Raw genomic sequence first — 20,869 nt, forward strand, 5'->3', positions numbered from 1 at the left:
GAATGCTTTCCTTTCTGAGTCTAGGTCGATTAGGACACTTTTTTGGGGTCGACTTTCTGGGAATGCTATCCCTTACTCTTAATTCAATCTGCACTATGTGCTAAGCTGAGGAAGTCAAAAGGGCTAAGAGATTCTTGGACATGCTTAAATATCATATAGATTTTATATTTCAATTTCGCATGAGCTAAATTGGGGACTGCCGGTGAAAGGAAGGAGATGGACATCCAAAGGAAGTTGCTACTATGATCATCAGATGTTTTGTTATGTATTTTGAGGTAATAGAATTATTATTTTTAAATAAATAAAGCACCGCTGCCGTTACTTGTTGTTGATGAAACTCAGACGATTAATCCACAATATGAAATTAACTCCAATTATAAACCGAAATAAAGAATCAATTCATTTTAGTGCATCTTGGAGATTTAAACTGTGAAGAGCAAGAGTTTCAAACTTGGATTTTGAAACACCCGAGTACTACTATTTAGTAATAATGTACAGTACTCTGCACATTTATTCGTAGCATGTACCAAAGTACTAGAAAGTAGTAATAGATATTGTTTCGTAGTAAGAATCCGTTTCCAACTCGGCAATGCTTAATCCGTTGGCCGCCGTCTTCTCAAGTCGCCAGGCTTTCGTCATCGCTTCCGTAATTCCGTTTCTCGCCCTAGCACATAGACTTTTTTCAGATAAACCGGAAATCCCGCAAATACCCCTAGCGACCGAGCCCTTTCTGGTAATTTTACGTCGTGACCAGTTCATCACTATAAGAAGACACACTGACTCACGCGACCGTCCCCCTCACTCCCCCGAAACGAACGCAAAGGGTATGGAAACCGGTAGTAACTCTTTGCCGTCACCTTCTTGCGGCGATGCAGCCAAGCGTCGCGTGTGCTACTTTTACGAGCCGGAGGTGGGAAACTACTACTACGGGCAGGGTCACCCGATGAAGCCCCACCGGATCCGGATGACCCACGCTCTCCTCTCCAACTACGGGTTATTGGATTCTCTCGAGGTGATCCGACCCGTGCCCGCGCGCGAGCGCGACCTGTGCCGCTTCCACTCCGACGACTACGTCGCCTTCCTCCGCGGCGTGACGCCGGAGACGCAGCACGACCACCCGAAAGCCCTCCGCCGGTATAACGTCTGCGACGACTGCCCCGTCTTCGAGGGCCTTTATGCGTTCTGCCAGACCTACGCCGGCGCCTCCGTCGGCGCCGCCGTCAAGCTCAACCATGGGGCCCACGACATTGCTATCAATTGGGCAGGTGGGCTCCATCATGCGAAGAGATCAGGGGCCTCGGGGTTCTGCTATGTTAACGACATCGTGCTCGCCATCTTAGAGCTGCTCAAGTGGCACGAGGTATGGCGTTAGTTTTTCCTCTTGCTTCTGTTCTGGATCTCGTCTATGTCGTGTAAAAATTGAGATTTTCAAGCGAATAATCTTGATCGTCTTCTGCTGGAATCTGCCGCTCGTATTCTTGTATGATTTTGATAGATCGTCCGTTATCTCGCCCTTGTTGAGTGTTTTCTTTTATCTGGATTCTTATTGACAAAGTAAAGTCTTTGGGTGAATAATGTTGATCCTTGGAGAGGGTGGCATTAGGATTTATGGAATTTCTTGTTAATCGGTTTAGTTTCAGTAGATTTTGGTTTGAGCAAGATTGGCTTTGCTTATCTTTTCTTCAGATGAAGAACAGTTCGGTAAATTTTACTCTTTAAATGATGTTTTGTTTTCTCTCCTGATTTGTAGATCTAGATACTTAAAATTTCGTCTTCTAATTAGAGAGAGTTTTTATGAAACTAATTTTGGTGGGGTTTGACGGAGCTAAATGATTGAAAGAGTTATAATAGTTGGCCTAATTAATATTCTTTTTTCGAGAAAAAAAAGAAGCATTGGCATACGAATTTTTTAACAGCTTTGTGAGTTTTCTTTCCTTGGAGTAATATATATATGTATATATTATAATTTTGGTTTGGCTAACATGTTAGAAATAAATCACTTTGTAGGTTAATATTGTATTGATTTAGTCTGCTGATAATTAAGTTCCATTACTATCTTTGGCAGCGTGTTCTGTATGTGGACATTGATATACACCATGGAGATGGTGTCGAGGAGGCTTTCTACACAACTGATCGAGTAATGACTGCATCGTTCCATAAATTTGGAGATTACTTTCCTGGGACAGGGCACAGGCACGATATTGGGTATGGAAAGGGAAAATATTATGCTGTAAATGTTCCTTTACAGGAGGGTATTGACGACGAGAGCTATCACTCTTTGTTCAAACCTATCATTGGGAAAGTTATGGAAGTTTTCAGGCCTGGTGCTGTCGTGCTTCAGTGTGGTGCTGACTCCTTATCTGGAGATCGATTGGGTTGTTTCAATCTCTCCATCAAAGGCCATGCAGAGTGTGTGAGATACATGAGATCGTTTAATGTGCCACTCATGGTACTCGGTGGTGGCGGTTATACGCTTCGTAATGTGGCTCGCTGCTGGTGCTACGAGGTAAAATGACCATATGTTATAATTGATGCCTCTCTATACCATCATTAATGCATGCATGCTTCCTCGATTAGGTATACAGCATATAGGCTTCTGTCTTCTTTATTTCATGGTACCTAAGTTTCTTATCCTTTTGTCTAGGTAATTCATTATGTGCAGAAAACATAGGCAATTTATTGTGTTAGATCTTAGATAATAAATTTGAGTGCTAGATGTAAAAGTTCACTTTTTTTTTTAATAAAGAAAGTGCTATATCTGTTCACTGGTAGGCAGTGAGTCACATTTGATTGCTAACTAATTCTGGATAGAAGTGTGTCTGGTGTTATTTTTTTGTTACATTTGCAGAGAAGCTTCTTTTGGTTCATTATATTTACCATTTTGAACCTTCCTTGACCTTGTTTGTCTAGAAATCTAATATTTACATGATTAAGCATTTGCTTCGTTTTCAGTTAACACAACGGGGAGCTTATGTATCTCTTATCTATTGGCTTGGTTACATTTCTCCTTACGTTGCTTCTTCCTTTAATGATTCTAATTCCTTCTGATGCCTTTAACCATATTTTGTCGTTTTAAGTAGACAGGAGTTGCTCTCGGTGTAGAAGTTGATGACAAGGTGCCAGAACATGACTATTCTGGATACTTTGCTCCTGATTATACTCTTCACGTGGCACCTAGTAATATGGAGAACAAGAATTCCCGCCAGTCCTTGGATGATATTAGAACAGAAATTCTAGAAAATCTTTCGAGGCTCCAGCATGCTCCAAGTGTCCAATTTCAAGAACGCCCACCTGATTTAATGCTTGATGAGGTACTTTTTTGTGTCAAATGTCGTTATCAACTTTAAGAGTCCTCTATTTTAGCATTTTTCATTATCAATTGTCGGTTCCTGCATTTTGCTCATCTCAGTAAATCAGTGTCATTATTGTAGCTTCCATCAAGTTAAACGCCCAACAGGGCACTGCTGTTTTGCTCGTAATGTCATCAAGAAGACAGGCTAATACATGCATAACGTTTAACAAAGCTATTACTATGGCCAGCAAAAGCATGCACCCAGTTAATTTTAAAGCATGAGGAAAATAAATTACACATGCCAGGAAAAGCTTGAAATATTTTGATGGATAAAATAGTAATATCACAAAACAAGTTTGGGGCAGATAAATTAATGCCGCGAAGGGACAGACAGGAAGTGTACAGACATAAATAAAACAAGTTCCCGTATGAGGATTCAATATTTGCATGGATAGAAAGAGTAGCTGGACCCATATATTTGGCATTTCTTCCCTCCGGCGGCGACGAGCTGTGATGAGTGGTTAATGGAACATTTTGAGATCATAACAACATTGGCATACTTAATTGATTTAATTGATTTAATTGATTTGTGATCTTCAACTGATGTCCAGGTAGATGAGAATCAAGAGGATGGAGATGAAAGGTACAGTCCTAATTCAGATGAAGAAATGGACGGTCCCTCACCATCCAGCTAAGAAATCATGGTATCCTTATTCTTTCTGTTACATTTATCTCCTTTCCTCAAGTACACATCTTTGTTTAAGTGACATATTTGCTCAAGTGGGTCATTGAACAATATAGAAAGCATAAGAACTGATAGATGAAGGACTTTTGTGACTACCAGGGATTATCTTCCTCCACCATTCTTTCACAATTGTACACTTAATTACTTTAATTTCTATAGTAAGTTTAGCTTGATTCAGATATTGTTTGATCATATGATTAATACTTTTTGAATTATAGGATCTTCTTTTCATTTCCTTTAATAATGCGCCATCCCTTTCAGCATTTGCGGTGTTGATTATGAATACTTCTTTTAAAACTTTCTTCTTGTTAAAATGCATGTTAAAGAGAATGCTTGGTACTTAAATATTCAGCAAACTGCTTAAAATTTGTAACCGATCTTGACTATTTCAAATTACAATCACTGTTGCACATATTTTTGAGTTCTTGAACATCTGAATCTGATGCTCCAACAAACCTCTTTCTAATACGTAAAATTCTGGACATGTGTTAAATAATTAGTTCGCGTAAATTAGGAATTATATATTTTAGAGGGAATGAGAAGGCATTAGAGAGTAGTAGGGAAATAGGTGCAGATTCTAGATTGGATGCAAATATTTAAGGCAATAAGTGCAAATTTGCAACTGAGGTTTAAACAATGACTTTTACCTCTCAGATCATGATAGTAGTAAAACGCTGATTAGGAGAATGTTTGTTGAACATGTTTCACTTATCCTACTATAGCATTTCTTGCTTGTCAAACAACTCCTACCACCATTGATTGTTCATGGAAGGCTCGTGATCGTCTAGCATGTATATCCATACTTCCTTTGCATGTTGAATTCCACATTTAGTTTGTTTCATAGTATACTTGCCGGTTTAGTGAGACTCTTCTATTTCCTAATCTTTCAGGGATGCCCCAAAGTAGCTGCACAAATGTAGAAGGTGTGCCATTCACAGCAAACTCATACAAGGCGGAATTTACAAACAAGAACAAACATGTGCATGCTTACTTGCAACATTGAATAGGTTGAACATGACACCTTGGGCAAAATGCTCGGTGCCTTTATATTTACATTTATGTTCCATACCTTGTACATGTGCAACAAGTCGAACTGTTTGACAAACTTTCATATAATTAGCCAACTGTTCTGAACTAAATGGTATACCTGATCCGAAGTGATCATATTTATATATGTTCGTTTCGTTTGCTAATTCTGTGTGTTAATGTAAGAGTCTATGCTATGAGTACATCATTGAACAGTTCCGTATCATTTTGTTCAACTTTAAGAATTGGTATCGGGTATACTATAGAGTTATTGATCTTCTTTTGATCATATCTACAGTCATAACTATTTTGACAGGCAACTCTATGTTTCTTAATTTATGGGAAAGGACAGTATTGGTATTTTCAGAAAAGAAAAGAAAAAAAAGTTGAAAAGTGGGTTTGTTCTTTATCTTTAACGTACGTATGACTAGTCAAAGAATATGCTAGGAATAAATCACCAGTTGACAGGCAGGCGATAAACTCGTGCTGCTAGTAACCTGCACTATTTCGCAAGGGTTATCGTGGTTTGTTACTTGGTCAAAAGATAAGCTAGGAATAACTTACCAGTTGGCAGGCAGGCAGGCAATAAACTCTTGCTGCTAGTAATTCCCCTTATTTGTTATAATACGATCTGACTACATCTTCATACTCGGATATTATTGATGGATTTTGCTTCGGAGTTCTCGTCAAATCTACTACTCGAATTCTATCAATTGTATAGGATCATATATAATAAATTATATATATATATATAATTTGATCGCTCATTTTTATTTTGTCTATATAAGACGTCTGCATAAATATAAGATGAGGTGGTTGATCTATTTGGGGGCCACTTTTCTATCACTCTTCACATTCTATGCCCTACATCTGGATAGATATGCCTTACATCAGGATAGATATCATGAACATCTTGCATCACGGGCATTAATTAATAAGATAGTTTTAAAGAGATTGGATAATAATGATAAACAAACCAAAAGGTGAGAAACACGTGATTTCTTCCTCTAGTTTCAATCAGTACTACTACCTGAAAAGCATCTCCTGTTCTAGCAATCCTCCGCCGTCCGTCCAAATTTCCAAATCATAACTACCCACACCAACGACCGGTATCTGATATAGCCACGGCAGCAAGATCCCCCGTCGTCCATCGAGCAAAAGCCCGTCGCCAACGGCTATGATCTCCCGCAATGGTTTCAAAGCCCCCACCCCTTGCCTTAGTGCTTTCCCGTAATTTTTATTTTTATTTTATTTTTCAAAAAAAAAAGGCCTCGCTGGCGCGTATGCGCTTCTTTTATTTAGTCAGTATATCTCACGTCGTGTGATGTGCCGGGCGGATCCATTCGAAGACTCGAGACGACAGCGGCTCCCAGATCGATCCCTCCCTCTCTCTTTAAAAGAAAGGGTGCGATAGTTTCAATCTCTTTCTCTTTCTTGTGATCTTTGGTTCGCCATGGCGTCGAGGAGACGAACCTTGCTTAAGGTCATCGTCCTCGGGGATAGCGGGTGAGATTTTTTTAGCTCTGTTTGTTGTTTCCGTTCCGATTTGTAGTTTATTCTCCGGATCTCGCTTTAGATCTTGCTGATTCCTGCCAACCGGATGTGCTTATCGGATTATTAGTTCGATATATCTTTGTGATTTGCCCCTATTTGACTAATTTTTCCTTTGATTTGATCTGCAGAGTGGGGAAGACGTCGTTGATGAATCAGTATCCTCTGCGATTTACATTTTTATTGTTTGTTTGTTATTTTTAGCTTCGATTCTTTTCTAGAGATTGATGAGGGATGTTTGGGGGCCTAATGTAGGTTATCTTAGGGTTTTTGTTTTCTTTTTTGTTGATTCACTCGTGAATCGTGGAATGGGAGGTTTGAATAGTCCCGTTGTTCTTGGTAGCCTTTATGGTTTAGTAGTTCATGAGGCCAGACTACGGAGCTTCCATATCGTTGTATATAGTTTGGTTAATTTATAAAAATATGCACGTGCGGTCGTAACACCTTTTAGGGTATAGAGATGAGGCATTTCGGATTTATGCTTGTGATATAGACTATTAGGCTGAGGATATATGAGATTTAACTTCCTTTGATGGCACCTGTCATTTATTTATTGGTCGTAGTCTTTGAGGAGGCTCCATATTCTCGAATTTCACAGCGCTACCTTGACCATTCTAATAGATATGTACATAAGAAATTTAGTCAACAGTACAAAGCTACGATAGGTGCTGATTTTCTTACGAAGGAAATTCTGGTTGATGATAGACTCGTAACGTTGCAAGTGAGCTTTCTAGATTTATATTTAAGTTTGAACTTGTTGAATTCCTTCTCTTTTTGAAAGATGGAATCTTTGCTTTCATTTCTTGTAAATAATATTTGTTTTAACACTTCTTTTGCTGTAGATCTGGGATACAGCAGGACAGGAAAGGTTTCAAAGTCTTGGTGTTGCATTCTACAGAGGGGCTGATTGCTGTGTGCTTGTCTATGATGTTAATGTTCTCAGATCATTTGAAACTCTTGAAAACTGGCATGATGAGTTTCTTAAACAGGTCTTGTCTAAAATACTTTTGATTTTCTTCTTTTAATATCAGTTTCCATACTATGGTCTGGTTAGAGTTTAAATTCACAGCATGAAATTGCTGCACCTAATATATATATATATATATATATATATATATATATATATATATATTTTTTTTTTTTTTTTTTTTTATAAATTTCTTTCAACTAATAGGGCATCCCAGTTCATACAGTTGATCCTATCTATTCAGTTCAGCATTTTCTACTAGTCAAAACTTAGTCTGATCTTTAGGTTTCTGCTCGTCTACCTATGAAAGAGAAGAAAGATGGTGTTATTTTAGTTTGGAAATCTTTCATTAGACAAATGTGCAGCATGTTCATATAATAGTGCGGAATGCCATAACACAAAGTTTCTTTTCCATGACATATAGCTGCCTGCTGTTTTCTGTTACTGGATACTGTAAGAGTTGTGTACCAAAATAGTGTCTTCATTGCTTATTTGCTGAATGTTTTTTTTTTCTTGAAGTGTTTTTTTTTTCTGATAGTGTCTCAAGTTTTTTCTCCACCAAGATGTGGTTTCTATTCTAATCATGATGGCATTATGCTGGATGACAGATAAAACTTGACTCTATTATTAGGTTTTTAATATTTAATTTTGCATTGACTCAGTTGTTGGGTGAACAAATTCATGCTCCAGGATTTGTTTATTGACTGTTTATTGTTGTAGTAGCTGCATTCTAGTTTTTTTATTTTTTATTTATTTGCATAGCTGTCTAGCACTGTGCTTCTTTCATGTTGTGGCTCCTCGCTGCACATCTCTTTAATTAATTGCATTTGGAAACTACAACGTTGCAGGCTAGTGTGTCGGATCCCAAAACGTTTCCATTTATTTTACTTGGAAACAAGGTTGATGTAGATGGTGGGAACAGCAGAGTGGTGAGTATTGAGTATTGACAATATTAGACTGTACATTCTTATCTACTGTTTAACTGTTTATTTCTTTTTCTTTTCCACTCATGTAGGTTTCTGAAAAGAAGGCAAAAGAGTGGTGTGCTTCTAAGGGAAATATTCCTTATCTTGAGACTTCTGCTAAAGAGGATTACAACATTGATGCTGCCTTTCTTCGTGTTGCCAAACTTGCACTAGAGCATGATCGTGACCTGGACATGTAAGCACAGCATGGATCCTAGTCTTTTCTGTTGCTCTCTCTTATTCTGTTGTCACATATGTTTAATTTACTGTAAATATGACTACTGAACTCTGGACTTTAATTATGTTCACATCAGTCATCCTTTTGGTATAGAATGAGGTATCCAATTATTGGTAGTGTCTTCATTCTTTCTTCCTAAATCACACCATGAGCTAGTACTGGTAACATCTGGTATATGAAAGAGGCACATATGGTGTTTGGTTGGTGGATTGCTTACACCCTTACTTTAGTGGTATAGTAGCTCATATCGGTTATGCAGAAATCACATGTTCATCATACACTTATACTAGGTACAGTGATGCGCTTCTTTAATCATTTGCCCTCTGCTTGATGTGAGACAGTCTTTTAGTACTCTTTCCTCCTGAATACTGTGACTCTTCTTGTTGGAATTACTCTCTCTTATGGCACTTGAAATTGTTTATACATGAATATTCCTTATGTGAATTGATGTCCACAAAATATGTACTATATCTCATCAGATCGTCCAGTATTAACAGCTGCTCTTTTCCCTTCCATTTGCCTACTTTTATTGATAAAATAGATCAGTTTACCTGTACTGCAAGAGTAAACTGCAGAATCTTAATTTTTCAATGCCAAGTAGTGTTGAAGTTGTTCGGCACACATCTTTTGTTTTTTTCAACAGCATGTTTCTGTTCCACCTTTTAAATGCATTTTTATGGTGCCTCACACATAATTTGACTTTTTTCTTCGTGCCCTCCCAGATACTTCCAGACTGTGCCAGAACCTGTCACAGAGACAGAGCAGAGAAGTGGATGTGCTTGCTAGCGGTCAACCCCCTTTATTCTTGTTGATTGCTGGAATTATTATATTTAGTGATGCTGAACAATCCTTTTTTTCTGTTGTCACCATATATTACACTAGTTGCCTTTATCTTATTCCTTTCTGTAACCATTGTACTATAATAGCTACTTTGCTGAAGTGGGACTTGTAGAGATTGAGAGGTGACGAATCCCTAGAATGACTAAACCAGCATGCTTGGAATAGAGCAGCATTAGGATCCTTGGTTTGTCTGATAATAAGGCAACAGTTGTTGGTGTTGTGGATTATTCATGGCAGGCCAATTTCTGGTCGAGCAATTGAAAAGAGTATGTTCATGTTCACTATTACTTGTTCAATTCAGTATCATTTGTTCTGTATGCAGTTACTATTCACAGGTGCTCATGGTCGTACAGCTTATTGCAACTTTCTTGCTGTTCTCATTGTTTCTACTTATCATCAGATTGATGCTTGCATGAAATTTTTGCTGAATATGCTTGAAAATATGTTATAGTAAATTAAAATTTTTGATGAAAGTCTGATACTTCTAGTGGAATACTGCGAGCATGATATCCAGAAAATTCATTGCCTCATCTTTCAAGGGAAGCACTGCCAAGGATGAAGCATCTCAAATGTGATTACAATAAGAATTATTCTTTAATTGAAGTCATAGGAAATTTATCCACATTTTACTTATTGATATAAATGCAATTAAATTATTCTATGCTGCTTATCTTCTTTGTCATGCCGATTATACTTGCAATAATTTGGAAAACAACATTTCAAGATTGTTCGCCATCTGAACTAAACTTGTATTCCAAAGTTAATGAGTGAGCATATCTTCTTCTTCTTCTTTTCTTTTTCCTCTAGGAAATTTGACAGCATGAGATTGAGGAAGGATCTCACCTTTCTCTGAATCTTCCAACATCTCCAGAATTCGCCCCACTCTAGATGTATTATTCTGATGGAATTATTGGCATACTGCTTGTTCTTGTGACCCCAGAGGCATGGATATGGTAAGAAGAGGAATAGAGCAGGAGCACGAACAGGATTCGAGAGGCCTTATATTGTCCCAGCTGTTAACAACCGAGTGGCCTTCGTGCCTAGGTGAGGAGAAGCTGCGATGATGGTGCTAACGTCCATTGAGATAGCAACTTATCTATTTATCTATACAGATAGATAGATAGATATATAGATAGATAGATAGATAGATAGATAGATCGATAGATAAATAAATAAATAGATAGCTTATTCTCAATGACTAGACATGGACGTAAAAGAAACGCCCACCCGAAACCAGAAACAAGAAAAGAAAATTTTCACACCAGGTACTTAGATTCATCCAGAAGCCTAACTACTGGGACAACAGAAGTCAATTCTTTACGGGCTTCCTCGAAGAGGGGAATATATTTTATTTTCGAATATAGAAAACCTTTGTCTTGTATTTTAGCATTCATACTACATAAGTCCATGAGGGCCCACCCCCATCATTGTGTCATATCTTTTCAAACTAGGAAGTTGCTGAGTTAGAGCATAGAAAAGTGGCTCATCTAAGGTAAAAGAATTAATCTAACGAGCATAGTTCCTTTAATACTGAGATGAAGAGATGTGACATGGATATATATAAATTTGATACCTATTAATGTAGATTTTGATGTGGGCAGCTTCCGGGATCCACCGAGTAATATACTGCCACTTGATGGTGGCATGATGGCCAACTTAAATGGATAGATTTCTAAGAAATAAAAATGCAAATTAAATAGACGTCACTTTTTAACGTAAGCTCCATGGAATCCACTGGGAGTTTTTCTCATCTCTCTCGGAATGGCAGTTGGATGAGAGAGGAAGTCTTTTGGCCATTATATCTTATCAAAGTTTTATAGTTCGATTAATCAGCCACAAATATATATATATATATATATATTATAATTTGTGAGGTTACTATTCGAATACGTTTGTATGTAGGTTAGATTACCCACTTTTTGTAATAAATATCAAAACTATTCTCGGTGGAAAAAGATATTGAGGAAAGGGACCTATCAATAAATAAGGGGATCTTTTAGTCCCTTCTTAGGCCACTTCTTAGCCACTTGCACTTTATCTCCTCCACATACAGCCTACTCATGTCATAAATCCTCCACTTTCACTCAAATCAGTTAGCAAGACTGGAGTTTTGAAAAGTAAGTACAAATAGTTTCTATAGTCAATACATTTAATTATAATAAATTAAATATAATTTACATATACAATACACATTAATATTTATTTAATTAAAAAGTTGGAATAACAGCCTTCACACAAGTGGGAAAATTGGGCTATTATAATTTAATTGCATTTAGTTTTTTGATTTAGTATATTAATTTCTATAGGTAATATTATCTTAAAAGGCATAAAATTTATATAAATATTTTTCCTAGACTAATAATAATAATAATAATAAGTGGTTAGGCCACTTGGACGACTTTAAACAGACCCAGCATAGCATCCCAAAACACACGCGTCAAGCGTTCAGACATGTTGTGTACTAGTTTGATACTGCTTGGGATCGGGTCCCACGTGGGACGAATCTTAAATGCCCGAAATGCAGCAAGTTGCGGCGATGCACGGCGGCGGCGGCAGCAGCATCAGAGAAGCTTCCAATTTAGTGTAAGGAACCTCAGTGGGAAGCCAACACCGTTACACAACAACTCAATCCCCATCTCCAACCTCTAGATCACAATCTAAGTATATTAACATTCCATTACTCTAATTAAACCTCCCACTATAAATACGACAGCCAAAGTAGTACCACGTCTCATGGCGTTGGTCGGATTTCCACTGCGTTACACCACCACCATGGCCTACTCCTCCTCCTCCATCAATCCCCAACCGGACGATCCCAACCCCGACCAACCTGCGCCGTTCGATCTCTCCGAATACATCGTGTTCGATGAAACCTCAGCTCCGCCGCTCACTCCGCCGGTAGAAAGTAATCAGATTGGGCATAACAGTGGAAGCAATCCACCAAGTAGCAGTAGTAGTAGTAGAAGGTAAACTCATTATACTACTTAACGCACTAGTTATTGTCCTATTTATGTTTCTAAAAGTTTGGTATATTATATGTTTGTAGGAATGAGGTAGAGAGGCCGAGGACAGAGAGGATTGCATTTAGGATGAAGTCGGAGGTTGAGATAGTAGATGATGGATTCAAGTGGAGGAAGTATGGGAAGAAGTCAGTCAAGGATAGCCCAAATCCAAGGTAACTAAAACATGCATGCAGCTACTTAAATTACAACCGTGAATAATATGAACTCAGATATAAACATTTGGTCGATCCTTCTTAAGTTTCCTGTGCTCTTATATATGTTTATACGAATGGATGGCCAAGTGCAGGAATTACTACCGCTGCTCGACGGAGGGATGCTATGTGAAGAAGAGAGTGGAGAGAGACAAGGAGGATCCAAGCTATGTTATAACAACTTATGAAGGAGTTCATAATCATATGAGTCCTGGGGTTGTCTACTACGCTAGCCAAGATGCCACCTCGGGTCGATACTTCGTTGCTGGATGCCAAATCCATCCATGTTCTTGATGATCAGTACGTACGTCGTCTGTGCTTCAGTAGTAAGCCACCGAGATGAAGCGCGATGCGATGCGATGCGATCGATGTTTTGGGATCGAATAAATTTCATCATCTTTAGTTTAAAATCTAGAATGACTAGATCTATTTTTGCGTGGAATTTAGAGACAGATCCACCCCTTGGTTTTGTGCATAGATGGGTGAGATCGTCTCTTTTGTTTGCAACTTTGTAATGCGCCAGTTTCAACTATGCCAATTGCTAAGCGATGCTTTTTGGTTGCTTCTATTTGTACAGTAGTCTACAATTGCAACAAAAACAACCACTAGAGCTTACTAACTGTCATCTATGTACTGCACTATGTTATCACGTATGAGTTCTTTGAGAGAGAGAGAGAGAGAGAGAGAGAGAGAGAGAGAGAGAGAGAGGATTGGGATTCCGTACCGGCCAAGTTCGCAAGGATCGGTCCGGAGGCTTATAATAGTTTTTTTTTTAACATAATTAGAATCGTTGTTAGATAGGTAGGTGCGATTAATAAATTAGTGCACAATCTAACAATAAGCTCCGATCGATCTGCTAGACTGCTGCAGATCGGTATAAAAGGAAATGGTGGGGAGAGAGAAGTAAAAAAACTCAAAGCAGAAGTCAACATCTTGCCAAAATTAAGTGCGAGTGTTCTTCCCAAACGTGCAGAATTCACTTCATTCGATGGGTGTGTGATTGTGACAATCGAAACCTTGCGGAAGGTGATAGCATTTCTGACGTCTCGAGTTGATTATGGATAGACTTGTCACACTTGAAGAAGAGAGAAGAAAGTCAAGGCGAAATTCTAATAGGTTGAAAAGTTTCGTAAAAAGGAGACTCAATGTGGTCAACGAACATCATGGCGCATTTAGTAGATTCGACATCAGTGGCAGCCATCATCTCTACAATAGTAGATTTCCTCTTTTTGTTCGTATCTCCTCTTCCATACCCAAATAGATTTCTTCAAGATCCTCTATGGCCATGGCTCCTCGACCGAAGGTACTTTTTAAATTTCCTTGCTCTCTAGTTTCCCAACTCTTGATACCGCTGACCTTTTTGCAAACTCGATCTGTTATTCCAACTTATTTCAAAACTTTCTGGAGAAATAGGGCATCTGTGGAAGATTCATTTGCGTTCGCCGTCTGATCTTACTCAGCGCAAGACAACAAATGATGCACCTAGGCTGAAAACCCACCAGATCTATTCCTTCCGGCACCGGCGAGCTCTCTAATCTGAGAAAACTCTTCTTCTTGCTGACCAACGGATTCGATAGGAAGACACCCGAGGGGCTTATCAATTGCGAAGAGCTAAGTTTTCTTGTCGCGATCTCAGCAAAATGATTAATTTGGCGGGGAGATTCAGGGCTTACTTCTTTGGAAGAGAAGTACTGCGGTAAACTTGCTCTGGCTCAACCTCGTCCCTCACGAGATCACGTGGATAGGAAGAGATCCGGCCAGTGCCTGCCGTTGAAGCGCTGGATCCCGGCGAATTCCCACGCCGTTGACACCGAAAAGCTGTCAGATTAATCGGATCTCGAAGGGATATGCTATCGTCCCCATCTGCGCGAGTGCCACCTCGCAGATCGCAACCCTAACTTTCTCCGGCTACCTCAAGCTTATTAAGGTGTATAATGCTATGCTTCAGCTGTCTTGGGTGATTCATGTTTCTATCCTGGTTGATAACCTTCTCTTGTAGCGTATTCTTCTCCTTAACTCTAGGATCGATTTCTTTTCTCTTTTACTAATATATATAATAAATGATGAATAAGGAGAGATCATAGAAGATCTCAACGCTTTATCTTTTTCCTCTCTCTCTCTCTCTCTCTCTCTCTCTCTCTCCTCTACAAATTCTAAATCTATTTTCTGAAGTTTAACTTGGTATCAGAGCATCCAAGTGCCTCGTTAATTTTTTTTTCAAAAGATTTATAATCTAGATTGAATCAAGTACGGTGATGTTACTATGATTTGATATATTCTTTTCCCCATGTCCTGTGCCAAGATCTAGTTGTTGTTTGTTTGCTCTGGTGAGTTATTTTTATTCAATGATGGAAGAAGAATCGTCCACTGGAAAAACTATTGTTACACCTACACGACATGGGCAAGATCTTGGAAGCTCTATATTTCAGGATGAGGAATATAGGATATATTACAGGTGCAGTTAAGACACCGAATTCATCAGACATGAGGGATGGGAATCGAATAATTCAATTGTTATGTCTACGAAGCCAGAGATTGGGAGTACTTATATATGTTTGTGCAGACATCAAAACCGATCTGGGATCTTGTGCAGCTACAAAGAGGAAGGAAGGTTTATCACCCAGGATTTAAACAAGTATCACCCAAGACAAGACAGAGATTAGGAGCATAGCTGTACGCCTTAATAACTTTAATACTCACATTTGAGGAAGCATCTCAAAAGTGAGTACCAGAATTATTCATCTGAACCAGCGGGATTTCCAGCAATATAATTAATCAGAACAGGGGAACATTAAGGATATCCTTAACATCAGAATCGTTACAAGGTAGTATGCTATTTAGGTAAATGCAATCTCTTGGTATGGAAGCATAGTATGCAAAAACACCAGAATCATGAACATACACAGAGGGAAGCGAAGGCCTCTAATTTAGTTGACCACGGCGGCTAGCCACGCCGCCAACCTCGCCCCGTTCCGGGGCATCATCGGCGGCAGGACCGTTAACAGGGCGAGTACAAGGCCGAGGATGAACGTCAGGAACATAACGAAGGCACCCTCTACGGAGACGAGGGGCCCGGCGCGGGCAAGGACGCTTACGGCGGCTGTTAGGATAAGGAAACCGATGCCGGAAATGACTCGGTCGACGTGGACGTCGTCGCGGCGCACTACCGGCACACCAACAACTCTCTGGACCTCCTCCTGCCCAACTCCCCAGTCTCCCATCGTCTTTGGTTTCCCGATCGAAACTTAGTTACAGATGAAGGAGATCGTAAGGCGTTTTATAAGCAACGGCGATTCAATAACTTCGATGATGTTGCTTTACGAGAGAAGGCTAAAGGGAAGGGGAGGGTTTTGGACTTTGGATGGCGATAGTGGACCCCATTGTTTCTAAGAAGTATGAGTCTAGACGGATATGCCCCGTGACCGGATCCAATCCATATTTTTATAAGGATATTTGACTAATAGCAAAAATTAAAATCATATCCTAAGAAAACGGATACGGATAATTTTCGGATACGTATCGGATAGTTTTCGAATACATAGTTTCGGATACGGATCGGATAGTGTTCGGATAAATTTTCGGATCTTAAATAAATACGTATTAAATTTTAAACAAATTAATATGAACTTACTACGAATATCAATCAAGTCTAAAATCATTCAAATACAATTTGAACAAAACTTAAAGTATTTGAGAACTGATTCATCGGCAAAAAGATAGTAACGGTGCAAAAAGAAAAAAAGAAAAGAAATTATAGACTTTAAACAAACATAATGTGCATAAACTAATAATCTAAACCTTGATCAAAAAATTACAACAACAACAGTAATGAGATTCTAACCTTGTCAACCATAAAAGCAAATAAAATATTTTTGCACATTCCTCACGGGCAACTCGTGATAATATATGATACTTTCTACTACCTTCTGTCTTCCACCAAGATAATAAATCAAATTTACTGTTATTACGTTGCCATAAAAGTGAGGCATCCTCAATATATTGATTCAAATCTGTCTTAATAGATTGTTGTTGACATTCCTCACTTAAAAATTGCTCTAAATCTTCATCAACATCAAAATCAACTCTACCACTCTGCAACACTTGACTATTATTTATATTCACATCCGGATCAAACGGAGAAGAAAATTTGGATGCATATTCATTATACAAATTTCTTATGACTTCACAAACTTCCTCAAGTTCCTTAACACCACCAAGAGGATAAATTTTAGGAAAGTAATACACCATAAGTTTCATCTTGTACCGAGGATCCAAAAATGAAGCCACTGCTAGTACAAGATTGCATTGCTTCCAATATTTATCAAATTTATCTTGTATTGATGTTGCCATAGAAAGAACAAGTTCATCAAAACTTTTGCACCATTCTTTAATTTGCAACTGAATAGCACAAAATTCTTTGAAAAATAAGTTAGCTGTCGGATATGAAGTTCCTGAAAGCAATTCAGTAATCGTATGGAATGTTTTCAGCATAACACTGCTGCTTTATCCAATTGCTCATTTGTTGGACATGCAGCAAATTTAATTAGATCAGCACAATAAAGTCTCTTAAATGCATTGCTATAATATATAGCATCTTTAAGCATCAAATATGTAGAATTCCATCTTGTAGATACATCAATTGAAAGAGACTTATTGGTATCTAAATTGCATTCTCTTGCTCTTTTGAGAAACTCCTCCTATTGCAAAGGTGAATTTTTGAGAATTATAATAATATGATGAATATTCTCCACTGCATCTTTTATTTTCTTCAAATCATCTTGCACAACTAAATTAATAATATGTGTGGCGCATCTAACATGAAAAATATGCCATCATAAACAAGAGCTTGTTGTCCATTCAGCCGAGTAACCACATCTCTAACACAAACATCATTAGCTTGATCATTATCTAAAGTTAATGAAAATAGCTTCATGTCAATATTCCAATCAATGTCAATATCTACAGAGATTCAACCATGTATGTCTTCCTTCTAAATGCATAAAATTTATGATTCTTTTCTGAACACTCCATTCATCATCAATGAAATGTATTGTAACACACAAATATTCTTTATTTTGTCTAGAAGTCCAGAGATCCATGGTAGCACTCATACGGTATGAAAGTGAAGTAAACATATCATACAAAATCTTCTTTTGCTCAACATATAGTTCCAAGATCTCTTTTTTAATAGTAATCCGTGACTTTGTTAGAAAAGCAGGCCATAAAGATTTTATAAAGTCAATAAAATACTCATGCTCTACAATAGAGAAAGGATATTCATGCATTACTATTGCCATGATAAGTTTTCTTTGACTTGTTTCTTCATTATATTTGTATGACTCTAACATTCCATCTTCTCCAACTTTTGTGAGATTGAGTACCATTTGCCCTCTATCTCTATTATGCTTGTTCTTATAATGGTTCTTCAAGTGTGATGTTCTCGTAGAACTTTCCTCACTAAATTGTTTTCGACAATATTTACATATTGCCTTGTAGTTGCGAATTATTTTTCCATCAATTACTTCTGTCTCTTCAATTTTCTCAAAATTATTCCAGACATCCGATGTCAACTTCTTCTTCTTTGTTTTATCATCATTAAAAACACTACTTGAGGTGTCACCTTGAACTGATGCACTTGTAGATGTCATTGACTCCTAAACATGGATATTAAAACTAATTACAGCTAAAACATTAAAGATTAAAGCACAAAAGAGAGAATACATTAAATACAAATATTCTTACCAATCTAATAATTTTTGAAAACTAATTATTCTTCCAAATAATTTGGACCAAATTGCAAAAATATCAGACAAGAGAGGAGAGAAAATAACTAGCTGCAAAATATGCAAACAGAGGCAATTTAGTCAAGCATGTAAAATATAAATGCCATGCATGTAAAACATATACCATTATTAATGTAATACTTCTACTATAAGAGAATATGTCTTCAAGAAATTAGACTACAAATTCTATGATAAAACTATGAAAAAAGTTGCAACACTTTTAAGCAAAATTAATGCAACTACTATGAACGATGGACCCAGGATGCAAGACATGGATAAGACATGATACAAATACATTAATAAGGTAAATCTTCAAAACCATGGATAGTACACACTAAGGATATGCAATGCGCTCGTGTTTTTATTTAGGTAAGGAGTTGTTGCTATAACATGAGAGTATATTCTATTATACTGAAGAACATCTCCAACTTATTCATTAGTGACGATAAACATTTGTACGAAATTATTAGTTACAAGTGTCGAAGCAAAGGAAGAGAAATTCAATCTATGACTGTCAATTGTGCCATGAAATGAGTTATGAGCCTTCTTCAAATTTCATGGTTGCATGATACCAGCTAGCTGGACCATTCTCCTTAGGAAAGCTCTCGTCCTGGTTCTTTTTAACAAAAGTTTGTCTCGAAGCATGGAGAGCTAGCTCTTATTTATCACTAATTCATATAACCTCTAATTTAGACTAATTTCAGAATTCCGTCCCTATTTCCAAACCAAAAATCTAGATATTGTTGTTCTTGTGAACCAATTATCTCATAAAGTAATATGTAGAAATATCATATGTTGGTTTGATTAACCTTATTACATCTTATGTTCCTGTGTTGTAAAATGGATAATAAACTTGGAGAACAAACAAAAAGGGTTGCTCTCTAATCTTGGTTAAGAATAGCAACTTAGGTATTCGCAGTCTGCCTAGATGCACCAAATAGTGCCTGTCATATTGTATCCTTCTACTTCTGATCACCTCATAACTTTGTTAGTGGTGGTTGTTAGTGGTGGCAAGCAAAACGGGATATAGGATCTATGAAGTTAAATATTATTCACAATTAACTCATGCAAAGAACATTAATATAGGCAGATTTTACAGACAGATAAACAAAGGCTTGTTAACTAAAACAAAACAAAACAAGTATAATAAGTAAACAAAACAATTGTGCTAGTAACAGCAAGAGTCTCAAGAGACTAGAAGCATGAGTACATAAAAGAAGTGAAAAAACTGAAACTAGATCAAAACTCGAAAATTAACTACATGGGAATGTGTTGTTCATATCCTTCCTCATTTTTCTATTTCGTGCAGTGTAGAGTCCTGTTAAACTTTATCAGTAAATTGCTCTTAGATAATAGCAGTAAGTAACTTTGGAACGTCAGGATGAGTTGACACAAGATCTCCTATGCTTACATACTAAGTGCATACTTTAAGGAAGAATATAATCACTAAATGAGATAAATTCATTAGGTCCAAAAAGATAGTCAATATACTCTCAATCCTGCCAAAGGTTAAAAATGTCTATGAATGTATTAATATACCTGACCAATGGAGTGGAGGGAGGGCCGACGGCGGTGGAGGAGGGAGGACCCGTGGAGGGAGGGTCGGTGGCGGTGGAGGAGGAGGACCCGTGGAGGGAGGCCGGTGGAGGAGAGCTGAGGTCGACGAGGGAGGGCCGGTGGAGGAGAGCCGAGCTTGATGAGGGAGGGCCGAAGGAGGGAGGCGGTGAAAACAGGTGAGGTCGTGAGGGCGATGTGGATTTTTGTCCTTAGATGGAGGCGGCGCCGCGGCTAGCAGTGAGGCTGTGAGGGCGATGGAGATTTGGGGGAGATGGTGAGTAGATGGAGGCAGTGATAGCGGTGGGCTAATTTTAGATGGAGGCGACGGGATCGAGGACCTGTGGAGTGAGGTCGGTGGAGGAGAGCCGAGGTCGACGAGGGAGGGCCGGTGGAGGAGAGCCGAGGTCGACGAGGAAGGGCCGGAGGAGGGAGGCGGTGAAAATGGGTGAGCCGGTGAGGCCGTGAGGGCTAGCAATGAGGGCGGCGCTACGGGTAGCAGTGAGGTCGATGGAGATTTGGGGAAGATGGTGAGTAGATGAGAGATAGAGGTAGGGTTTAGTAACTTTAGTTGGGTATTTATTAAGCGGGTAAACGGATATCCGTTATCCGAATTCGTATCCGATAAAATCAACTAAACCCGTATCCGTATCCGTATCCGAATTTTTTATTTCTAAAAGGCTATCTGTATCCT

The 20,869-nt window shown here is 38.3% G+C and overlaps 3 protein-coding genes and 1 long non-coding RNA gene across 4 annotated transcripts; all 4 read left to right on the forward strand.

The window, feature by feature from the left end:
• The first annotated feature begins 799 nt into the window (after positions 1-799).
• On the forward strand, positions 800-5,230 carry LOC140789880 (histone deacetylase 19-like). The gene is made up of 5 exons (XM_073139770.1): positions 800-1,360; positions 2,066-2,506; positions 3,081-3,311; positions 3,904-3,996; positions 4,928-5,230. Exons 1-4 carry the CDS (start codon positions 827-829, stop codon positions 3,985-3,987), a joined length of 1,290 nt encoding a protein of 429 aa, XP_072995871.1. The 5' UTR covers positions 800-826; the 3' UTR covers positions 3,988-3,996; positions 4,928-5,230.
• Positions 5,231-6,289: 1,059 nt separating this feature from the next.
• On the forward strand, positions 6,290-9,905 carry LOC140789313 (ras-related protein Rab7-like). The gene is made up of 7 exons (XM_073138973.1): positions 6,290-6,569; positions 6,746-6,772; positions 7,236-7,335; positions 7,457-7,603; positions 8,430-8,510; positions 8,597-8,742; positions 9,507-9,905. The coding sequence occupies exons 1-7, from the start codon at positions 6,517-6,519 to the stop codon at positions 9,568-9,570; spliced, it is 618 nt and encodes a 205-aa protein (XP_072995074.1). The 5' UTR covers positions 6,290-6,516; the 3' UTR covers positions 9,571-9,905.
• Positions 9,906-12,283: 2,378 nt separating this feature from the next.
• LOC140789064 (probable WRKY transcription factor 24) lies at positions 12,284-13,406 on the forward strand. The gene is made up of 3 exons (XM_073138665.1): positions 12,284-12,590; positions 12,671-12,799; positions 12,934-13,406. Exons 1-3 carry the CDS (start codon positions 12,358-12,360, stop codon positions 13,130-13,132), a joined length of 561 nt encoding a protein of 186 aa, XP_072994766.1. The 5' UTR covers positions 12,284-12,357; the 3' UTR covers positions 13,133-13,406.
• A 168-nt stretch (positions 13,407-13,574) lies between these two features.
• Positions 13,575-14,946, forward strand: LOC140789007 (uncharacterized). Its single transcript, XR_012109124.1, has 2 exons — positions 13,575-14,141; positions 14,252-14,946. It is a non-coding gene; the product is annotated as an uncharacterized lncRNA (long non-coding RNA).
• Positions 14,947-20,869: the final 5,923 nt, after the last annotated feature.

This window comes from Typha latifolia, chromosome 5 (genome assembly GCF_019914945.1).
Source record: "Typha latifolia isolate L0001 chromosome 5, TyphaL0001v2, whole genome shotgun sequence".
Classification (NCBI taxonomy): Eukaryota; Viridiplantae; Streptophyta; class Magnoliopsida; order Poales; family Typhaceae; genus Typha; species Typha latifolia.

Excerpts from the sequence above, each read along its gene's own strand:
- LOC140789313 (XM_073138973.1), top strand. The coding sequence starts at position 6,517 with ATGGCGTCGAGGAGACGAACCTTGCTTAAGGTCATCGTCCTCGGGGAT. Across the intron at positions 6,773-7,235 it reads AAGACGTCGTTGATGAATCA|ATATGTACATAAGAAATTTA; the intron begins GTATCCTCTGCG and ends CCATTCTAATAG. Across the intron at positions 7,604-8,429 it reads ATGATGAGTTTCTTAAACAG|GCTAGTGTGTCGGATCCCAA; the intron begins GTCTTGTCTAAA and ends ACAACGTTGCAG.
- LOC140789064 (XM_073138665.1), top strand. The coding sequence starts at position 12,358 with ATGGCGTTGGTCGGATTTCCACTGCGTTACACCACCACCATGGCCTAC. Across the intron at positions 12,591-12,670 it reads AGCAGTAGTAGTAGTAGAAG|GAATGAGGTAGAGAGGCCGA; the intron begins GTAAACTCATTA and ends ATATGTTTGTAG. Across the intron at positions 12,800-12,933 it reads AAGGATAGCCCAAATCCAAG|GAATTACTACCGCTGCTCGA; the intron begins GTAACTAAAACA and ends GGCCAAGTGCAG.
- LOC140789880 (XM_073139770.1), top strand. The coding sequence starts at position 827 with ATGGAAACCGGTAGTAACTCTTTGCCGTCACCTTCTTGCGGCGATGCA. Across the intron at positions 1,361-2,065 it reads AGCTGCTCAAGTGGCACGAG|CGTGTTCTGTATGTGGACAT; the intron begins GTATGGCGTTAG and ends TATCTTTGGCAG. Across the intron at positions 3,312-3,903 it reads CTGATTTAATGCTTGATGAG|GTAGATGAGAATCAAGAGGA; the intron begins GTACTTTTTTGT and ends ACTGATGTCCAG.